At 33.9% G+C, this 9,918-nt stretch overlaps 2 protein-coding genes across 2 annotated transcripts; one reads left to right on the forward strand and one right to left on the reverse strand.

Annotated features, from left to right (window-relative positions):
• The first annotated feature begins 717 nt into the window (after positions 1 to 717).
• LOC146901678 (uncharacterized) lies at positions 718 to 1,313 on the forward strand. Its single transcript, XM_085732919.1, has one exon. It carries the CDS (start codon positions 859 to 861, stop codon positions 1,288 to 1,290), a length of 432 nt encoding a protein of 143 aa, XP_085589045.1. The 5' UTR covers positions 718 to 858; the 3' UTR covers positions 1,291 to 1,313.
• A 1,713-nt stretch (positions 1,314 to 3,026) lies between these two features.
• Positions 3,027 to 7,709, reverse strand: NBR1 (ubiquitin-associated (UBA)/TS-N domain-containing protein / octicosapeptide/Phox/Bemp1 (PB1) domain-containing protein). The gene is made up of 7 exons (XM_085732918.1): positions 7,517 to 7,709; positions 5,517 to 6,778; positions 5,310 to 5,436; positions 4,979 to 5,224; positions 4,711 to 4,860; positions 3,888 to 4,592; positions 3,027 to 3,341 (listed from the first exon to the last, which is right to left on the reverse strand). The coding sequence occupies exons 1-7, from the start codon at positions 7,538 to 7,540 to the stop codon at positions 3,249 to 3,251; spliced, it is 2,607 nt and encodes an 868-aa protein (XP_085589044.1). The 5' UTR covers positions 7,541 to 7,709; the 3' UTR covers positions 3,027 to 3,248.
• Between the last annotated feature and the right edge of the window lie 2,209 nt (positions 7,710 to 9,918).

The following is a 9,918-nucleotide window of genomic DNA, read 5'->3' on the forward strand; positions in this document are numbered from 1 at the left end:
ATTAAACTTACGTGACTTTCCACTTGTTATTCTCATGTTAAAGTATGAAAATCTTTTATTCCCATGAGAATGAATAATACGTAACCACCCATAACTTCCTATTCTCACTTGTCAAAAAAAAACAAAAACTTCCTATTCTCACACTATTTTAACTCTTGTATTTTTAATTTTTAAATTTTAAATTAAATATATTTTAAAATATTCATGGGAAACAAAATTACTTACCAAACACTTAAGGTTACTAGGGATAATGTTCGTCGGGGATTGTAAATTTAATCCTTAAAACAAACACAGCATTGGAAAACTGCTAAGGCAAAATATACATTGGCAAAATATTAGTATATATTTTTTCTTTGAAAATCAACTCGTTTATTCAATCCAAATTAAAAAATTTAATATTTGAAGATTATTCTAGTGTACGATTGTTGGTTTTATGTATGTGTAAGGGTGCTTCTTTCCTTAAAAAAAAAAAAAACAGTGCTTTCAACATGTCATTCCCATCCACCACAATTTCGCAACTTCCAATTTGGAGCTTTGAGACTGACGTGCATTTAATCTCCACCCACCAAATACCAAATTGCTTAAAACATAATCTTCTTAAATTATCAATTTATCATCATATTCACACAAAATAATGTCCAATTATTTTATAACAAGCCAAATTGCCACAATGCCACTTGCATTACTTCTGCAGCTCATAGTCACAAAAATTATGAGAACATAAACAAACAAAAAAACATAACCCCATCAACAAGAAACAAAAAGTTGGATCTGCCTAACCTTATCACTTCCCTTATGGCATTTCTGAGGCTATGAAGACTCAATGAAAGCACACCATTTTCAGTGTCTCGTGTCACTATGAAGAAGAAGCAACATCATGAAAACCATAACCAAGATTTAGAAGTGTTGAAAGCTGTTGCACAAGCTTGGTACAATCACTCCGGCAGTGTAAAGCCTTTGAGTGAATTCGACGCGCGTCGAAGAAATTTCAGAGGTAAGCCTTCAAGGTTCAAGCTTGAAACATTAACCAAGTCATCATCAACTAGGGAAACAAACTCTTCAACTTATTATTGTGACTTTCAACACTCACTTTGGGACCCTTATGAGCTTGTAACAGTTTCAAGAAGGATTGAAACAGGGTTAGCTTTAGATAACCCATTTGATGATTTTTGTGTCTCCAAATCAGTTCAACTAAAAGGTAAGAGGGAGAGTAAGAATAGTCTTAGGAATCTGTTCAATAACATGTCTTCTAGGCGATTTAATCTCCCTAAATTATCCACTGAAAAATGATAGTACATGATTTTCTTCTTTTATCTCAAGAGTCATCTTAATTAATTCTTATTTTTGTTCAATACGTATTAGATATCAATAATAGTTATACTAGTTTGTTATATTAGGGAAATAGATTATTCGGAGTTATTGCGTCAAACAGTAACTACTATCGATCGTGCGATTAAAAATAAACGGTTGTGATTGAACTATGTGAAATTTGTCAAATTACACTGCATAAATCAGAACCATTGGATAGACGAAATAACTTTCACTTTTTGGTAGATAGACGAAATAACAATAGTCATTAAAAATTTACATATAAGTGGAGGAATGAAAGTACAAACTTTGATCATGGTGTCCGACATACCAACTTTGACATTTTTACCAATTGAGTTAAGATTTCTAAACTAATAACTTTCACTTTGATAATAAGGATGTCACCGATGAGGATAGAACAATTGAAGCCACGTGAGAGAATCTTCTTATAGTGCCAAATCCCCGAAATTGTAGTAATGTTTAACTACTGTTTAGATAGCGGACACAACACAACCCAACACAATGATGCACTAATTTAAAACAGATATTTTCAAATCAGAATTTCAGACATTTGTGAAGAATTATGCATCGATATCGTGCCCTCTCATATGATGCAAAGGAGGCTCCATTACATGACACGATATCCTTCCTTTATATGACGCAGTTGAAAAAGTTTGTGATTTCAATTCAAAGTACGTGAGTTGTTTTTCTTTATTCCAGAAAAGATACAAATGTAAGGTCTTCTCAGCTTCAAAAAGAAAAAAATTTAAGGGATTGCGCTGCAAGAGACAAACGCAGTGAAATTTGGATTATTGAATTAAAAGGAAATAGAATATAGAAAAATGAGATAAAAGGTTTAAGGGTGAAAACTTTTTTTTAAGGTGGGGTTTAACCGTTTAAGGGTGAAATTGAGACAACATGGGAGAGAAATAGAAAATCCATTCCCTTTGTTCACCATTTTCCATATGAGAATTAGTCTGTTTTTGTTTTTGGCTGAAAAATATATAATTAGTCTATTTTCTTTGGAGAAAAAAAAAGGTGGAAAGAATGTAGAATAATGGCCCGTTAGTTACAGTTTTTATAGTGTATCATCTTTTACTATAACGAAGATTTTTCTATAGAACTTTAAATGAGATTTTGCTATTAGTTCAAGCATTTCATCTATTCGGTACGATTTTTTTAGATCATAAAATTTCAAAAAATATTCATAATTACGATAAGAATAATGATTTTTTTGACAAACATTATCATAATGTTAAATCTCCAAGGATAAGTATCTAATACTGAATATCAAAATTACCATGAAACCTAGATTCTTGTGACAAATTAGAACTACTTAAAAGGAGTCACTTCACCTCATTTTCATAACTTATATATAAAACCTTAAATATAAAGTACCCTTAAGGGCAATGTTTTTATTTTCACCATTTCTTTTCCATTTTAAAAAAAATAAAAAAATAAAAACATCTATCACTTGTATCATATTGTCTAAATTGTTTCCTATGGAAAATATTGTAACACTCGTAGCAGTATAGCTTCGCTTGACTGCTTTCTAAACAGAGCCTAACCAAAAAGGCATCAAAAACATGGCCTATCTTGATCACTCGACCACTACCACAAAGTGCGAAGGAAATTTCTAATAGCATTCATGAGAAAAAAAGGTTGGTTGCAAATCAAGATAGAATGGCGTAGCAATATACACGTACACATGAAAAATATAGTCTGAAGTCATAGGTATAAATAATTAAACAGTCTTGAGTGTTGCATAAACACAAAACATAAGATCGATCAAATTGTTTAATTGCAATGACATAGCACCACAAAAAAAGATCAAGCAAGGAAACTAGATAGATAGTAGTGTGCCTAGCAGCGATTATTTAGTGTTCTCATAGAACGTTTTGCCAACTAAACATATATAACATCTGCCATGTAATTAAAACCTACTCTCCATTGAGTAAATCCATAACAACACGTTTGATGCTTCCATCGTTTTTCATCAGTAGCCTCCTGTTTGTTTCTGTGTCACGGAAACCCTGCATTAATACCCCATCAGTCATTAAGCAAAAAAGCATCCACAAAACAATAAAAGCAACACATTCATTGGAAGCATCCAAAAGAACAATAAAAGCAACACATTCATTGGATTATGAAGCAGCAAAGTAGGTGATGATAGGGATGAAATGGAGCACACGGATTGGATACCGTGACAGTGTGTTATTGGCACTTATGAAAGTTGATCTCATAAGGTAACTAGCAATTAAAGTTGTAGACTAGAGTACGAAATTTTATTGATTAGGTCTCTTTGTACTCGATCAGTTCTTCTAAAGAATTTGTATCATAACAGGTATAAAGAATATGCTTCCTATTTTACTTTTTGTTACAAGAGGGCATATTCAATACGCTTCATGTTTTAATTGTGGCAGAAGATGTAAACGAGTTCTTAATGTTTAAAATTGCACTGGGTGAGCTATAGTGTATTGAGTCCTTTTGATTTACTTAATTAATTATTTTAGCTGTTAAAAAATTAAACCAAATGAAAAAAAAAACTAAATGAAAAAGCAGTCAAAAGAACAATTTACCATCTCGTGTAGCTCTTCAAGGAGAGGATCCCAATCAAGAACACCGCAGAGTTCATCAATTGACTGCTCCAGATTGTAATCTGTCATTCTCAGAACCTCTTTGTTTAAATCAACCTGCTTGAAACCCATAGCCTCAAGCTCTTTAAGGAGAGCCTCTTCCACAAGATCATTATCTGTGCTTAGAGATGATGAAAGTGCATCCAGAGTTGAAGTTTGCGGAATGGCTGGGGCTGCGCCAGAGAAAGAGGGACCAGCCGGGGATGTGCCAGAGAAAGAGGGAGCAGCCGGGGATGTGCCAGAGAAAGAGGGAGCAGCCGGGGCTGTGCCAGAGAAAGAGGGAGCAGCCGGGGCTGCGCCAGAGAAAGAGGGAGCAGCTGGGGCTGTGCCAGAGAAATCAATAATGGGGTAAGAAATAGACGAAGGTGACACTGAAATTGCAGGGGCTGAGGCGGCAGGGCCGACAAAGGTAGCTTCATTTGTAGGAAATTCATTTCCCAATTCCTGCCTCTGTTCCTTATCAACCATTTGATTCACAGGTTCAGGTGGAGCATTGGGATTTTGGGGTTGATGAAAAACATCATCCTCAATAGGTTGAACATTGATATCTATAATCCGAGGCCATTCAGAGCTACCAACACCAAGGGGAATATTCAAGTTCAGACCTTGCGAGCTATCATAAAATGAGTCCTTGAGAGATGCATCGACCTTCAAGTATGATAGTGGAAGAGGGAAAGAATATTATTAAACCATTAGGAAGAAAAATGTGTTTTGAGTCAAAAATTTATACAGGAAAAACAAAACATCATCAAAACTGTCATCCTACCTGTATAAGGACCCAAACACGTTGGCCAAATTTATGTCCAGAGAGAGATGCCATCCTCCAGTATGATATGTATCTACCAGGTAACTGGGGCGCTCTAAAATCAACTGCAACGTCAAGCTCTTTCTCTACAGGTACACCGTCCTCAGGAACCTGGGATATTCAAACAAAATATCAGATAGGGTATTCAGAAGATCAACAGGTAAAACAAACCTAGGGAAAGGCTAATTAAATTGAAGAAATGATAGAACGACAAACATGAGTAGCAAACCTCTAAGTCAACAGAGAGGGAGTCACTTAGTTTGTCTCCTCCAATCCAAACAAGTTGAGTTCCCTTGGGCCACACTGAAGTGCCATTGTTGCGCATCCGCCAGATCTTTGTGAATGCAGTAGATGGAGCCATCATTGTTCCGTCTATGACATTAACATCCAAAATGAACCGACTATCTAGCTTAGACTTTGCATGCTTCGAAAGAGGTCCTGTTTTAAAAATAGGTGGTGGTATCTTTGGATGTCTCTGCACCATAAAAGAGAGAAGGTATAAATATGTGTAAAGTCATAAAAGAAGAAAAGAAGATAGAATTGAGTTCAAACGAGCTTACAAATTCTTTGGTATTCAGATATGAACATCTTGGGGAACGAAAAGATGCAGGACGGTCCATTCTGATATAATCAATCTGATTACCCATTTCATTGAAGCAAATGATGCATAGATCATAGTTTTCTTTTCTGCATAATGGACAACAAAATGAATGAAACACCCTAAAAGCAGCATTTTAAAATATCAAAATTAAAAGAAGTGTACTCACACTTTGGATTTGAAACGAGGTCCGGTTATTGGATACACTCCACAACCATCACAACGGACCCCCTTGTGAAACATGCCATTCAATGCATCAGAGTGAGCGTGGCTCCTTTTAAATGGAGAAATGCGAAAGTTTCCTAGAGGAGGTGGCATTGAATGAAGAGTATGTGTCCCAGAAAATGGACAGTCAATAGGAGCACTGAAACCTAAAGTAGGGTTCTTGGTTGCATTGTTATTAGGAAAGACAAAATTACCCTTGTCATCAATAGACGATTTACCCTTGTCATCACTAACAGGGACTGCTGATGAAGGTGGTACTCTATTTACGTTAGTGGATGAGTAGGGATTGCATGGAGGAACATTGAGATCAACCGGGGAAACTCCCGCAATTTTAGACTCAACCTGTCGACTGGCATCGTTTTTTGAGCTTGTACCAATTGCAACAGGAGGCCCCCAGTAAGGGGATTTCACAGTAGATTGTCCAGTTTGGGAAATTGAATCAGTGGAATTAGAGGGAACTTGTCTCGAAGATGCAGGTTTTGAAAGTGACAAATTAGAAAGAGCCTCCTGTAGCACAGAATTTGAAACATTAGTTTTAACAACATTCCCAGGAGATCTTAAGGGGATGGCAGTTCCACTAGATCTAGCATAGTCACTGGCATTGGGAGCAGAATCCACACATGGAGACTGCGGACCTTTTGCTTTAGGAGTGACAGATTCACTGGGAACGCCGTTTTTTGAGCTTGTACCACCAGCAACGTGAGATTGGCCTTGAGGGTTTAGAATAGACAGTCCAATTTTGGAAATTGAATCAGCAATATTTGCTAGCACTGGATTTGAAGATGCAGCCTTTGCAAATGACGAATAAAGAGCCTCGCGTATTGGCTCCGGCAGAGCTTGCAAAGCATCAGCTTTAACAAAGTTTAGGAAAGGGTCTGAGACAGGAGGATATGTCAAAGGGGTGGCACTTCCACTAGCACCTCCACTAGAGCCACCAGCATCAGATTTAGCACCAGAATGATTGATCATCTGGACATCAATTTTCAAGAATTTTAATTGCTGTCTCATCACATCATGCAAATCTTCATCATCCACAAGATTCACCAAGTCGCCATCCTCATCAACATATCTCAAAGTTAGATTCGCATCAGCAGGGAAATTGTAAATAGAACATATCTTAGCCCTCAACCCAGCCATGTTAAGATCCAATCGATTATTCTCATCCACACGAACATTGAAGCGCCTGAGGGCATCTCCATATTTCGCCTGTAAAGCAATAATAAATGACATGATATGAAGTCCGGCCATTTTATATGTAAAGATGTAAGAAAACAACGTAATATCACTTATTAGTAACTTGCAAAATAAATTCCAATGAAATGTGGATAGACATCTAGAAACTGATCACATATCACACCAATAAAACCTACTGGATCCTTGTCTTCAATCCAACATATACCCCTAATAAACTAATATTGAACCGTAATAATAAAAAATATAAAAACTATCCATATTCTCAATCATGGGATAAGGTACTCCTAACCAAAACCTTCAATTAGGAGTGTGCATGAAAACAGAAACCAATAAATCCGATTATCATGTTAGGAGTAAAATTACTTTGATAAACCCACGTTCTAGTGCAAAAAAATTATAATTCATGAAAACCCAGCATGCCTCACTAGCAATTCAACAATTTCAGTTCTATCCTTGTTCTGATTATCAAAACAATAAAACTAAGGGCAAAATTTTTAAGCGATTAACATAAATTCTCATTCAAATCAATAATAATAAAAAATTCGACCAATATTGAAAACAATATAATCACTATCAGATACAAAATCAAAACCGTCACAAAATCATAACGATTAATTTCATTTCCACATGCAAAACCTAATTAACCACAACCAGTGCATGAAACAACAAAAATAACATCATAAAAAAGAAAAACCAAAATAATGAAACATAAATTGGAAAAAGAAGGGGAAAATTGAGATCGATCGGTACCTTGATAACGAGAGAAGAATCCATAGCTACGAAGAAGGAAAGCGAAGAAGGATTGAAAGAAAAAGCGTAGCGATTAAGCGAGAGAGAAAGAGCGATGAAACCCTAACCCTAACAGAATGAAAATTTGCTGTTCGAATGAGAAATTGAGAGAGTTATAAAAGAAGAAGCTTTAGCGTACCGGTGAGCCGCTATTAACGCTAAATGAAGCGGAGAGTGAGATATATACTGCTCTCTTTGCCTTTAGGAACAAGAAATTTTTTTTTTTTTTTTATTTTTTTTTCTTTATTTATTTATATTACTTCTTCGCAAAGTTTAGTTGTAGGACCCGCATATAGATATTATCCATTCAACAAGAAATATTTATTTATTTTCCTTAATCCGTAAGTATTTGATTCTTTATATTGCCTCTGTTCATAAATATAAAACCATTTTGAATAAAAACTTGTCTCTTTTTATCAGATATTGTCTCGTTTGGATTAGCTTATTTTAGAGCTTATAAAAAATGGCTTATTCAAATAATTAAGTTTTTATGTATTATTTATAAGTTTTTAAGGTAGTTTATGAAAAAACAGTTTATAAAGATACGATTTTTTAAATTAAAATATTATTTATTTACATAAGCTATTTTTCATAAGCTCAAAATAAGCTCAATCCAAACGGGTAGTATATTCAAATACATTAATTAATTCTTTACCAAAACACTCCTATTTATTTTATATTTTTTTCTTCGATCAACGTTAGATACTATGTTGAAAACATACATTAACTCTCGCTTAAAATATAATTGTAAAAACAATAACAATTACGAACAGATTTATTACCACTTTTAATTTTTTTAATCTCCGTTATTTTTTCAAAAGGGACAGAGGTAATACAAGGTATGCATGGATCACGATTTGATGCACTCGACAAAATCATACAGTCATGTAGTTATGCGTCCATAACTATTTGATCAAGATTGGACGACTCTGATTTGAGTTTCGTATTTTAGAATTAAACACTAAAAATTAAATATGTTTTTTCTGAACCGTGTATCAAGATCAGACGCCTAACAATATCTTTATTGTGTGAATGTAGGGAAAAAAAAACAACTATAGGAAATCCTATTGTATTTTTATGCAAAATACTACATCCGTTCCTTTTTAATTGTCATATTTTGACATCTATATAATATAAATTTACCACCTATTCCAAAGCCTCTTCTCTTCTTTTCTTGACAAGTGTCACCATTTTTAAAGGTTTTAAAGTTTCATTCAACTAGCGACATGTGGCGCTCTAATCTTCTTCTATTCTAATGTTTTATTTATGGAAATGTTATAATTCAATGTTTTTTTTTGGAAGATCAATTATATTGTGTTATTATATGTTATTTTTTTTATGGAAATGATACAATTCAATGTTTTTTTTTTAAGACCAATGATATTGTATTATTATATTATTTGTATAATCGTGTAATGTAGTGTTTAGTTATCATAGCTCAGTTGATAGGACAATGCATTATTATATGCAGGGGCCGGGGTTCGAACCCCGGACACTCCACTTATTCACCTTATAAGGTGAATTCTAGCCACTAGGCTACCTGACCAAAACAAAAAATATAAGGTGAATTCTAGCCACTAGGCTACCTGACCAAAAAAAAAAATAAGGTGAATTCTAGCCACTAGGCTACCTGACCAAAAAAAAAAAAGTTATCATATATTTTATAGTTGGTATTAAGGAATGAAATTTTAACGAGATTGATTTATATAATATGATATTTCAATTATAACATGAAAATACGTGCAGAATAAATAAAAAATATTAAAAATATCGTTGAAAATAAAAGGTTAACCCACGCTGATATTTATCCCTGTGCTAAAAATATGAATATTGTTTTACTTTAATAATAATAATAATATTGTGAATTGTGAGACAATCTCTATCTCTATCTTTATTATAAACATTTCCCCTATTTTATTTTGATAGTACACGTGACAACTTTATATTGAAAGGTGTATTTAATATTTTCTTTCATATACACACCAAAATGTTATGTGCTAAAATTTGGAAGAGTATTTAATGTATCAGGATTGCAACCGAAAATTTACATATTAAATTACTCTGATGAGCTAACCAAAAATTTCGGCAACCAAAGGGTAATGAGTTTCTTGATTTTTTTTTTTTTAGTAAACAATGTGTCCTTATTGTGACTAATCAATTAAAAATTCTATTGACAATTATAATCGACTTTAAAAATTGCTGTTTTGTTATTGGAAAATTTTAGTATTTATAAAATAAAATTGTTGCTTCATTGTTTAAAATTTTTAGTGTTCGAGCTTATAATTTGACGCCACGATATTTGATAGTCACAATAAAAAAAAATTAAGGGATGTTTATTTGCCTTAACTACTAAGGATGCATTG

The sequence above is a fragment of the Medicago sativa genome, chromosome 8, assembly GCF_051527215.1.
Source record: "Medicago sativa cultivar Bolivia chromosome 8, Bolivia_mono, whole genome shotgun sequence".
Taxonomy (NCBI): Eukaryota; Viridiplantae; Streptophyta; class Magnoliopsida; order Fabales; family Fabaceae; genus Medicago; species Medicago sativa.

Excerpts from the sequence above, each read along its gene's own strand:
- NBR1 (XM_085732918.1), bottom strand. The coding sequence starts at position 7,540 with ATGGATTCTTCTCTCGTTATCAAG. Across the intron at positions 5,437-5,516 it reads CCTCGTTTCAAATCCAAAGT|AAAAGAAAACTATGATCTAT; the intron begins GTGAGTACACTT and ends TCCATTATGCAG. Across the intron at positions 4,861-4,978 it reads CCCTCTCTGTTGACTTAGAG|GTTCCTGAGGACGGTGTACC; the intron begins GTTTGCTACTCA and ends TGAATATCCCAG.
- LOC146901678 (XM_085732919.1), top strand. The coding sequence starts at position 859 with ATGAAGAAGAAGCAACATCATGAAAACCATAACCAAGATTTAGAAGTG.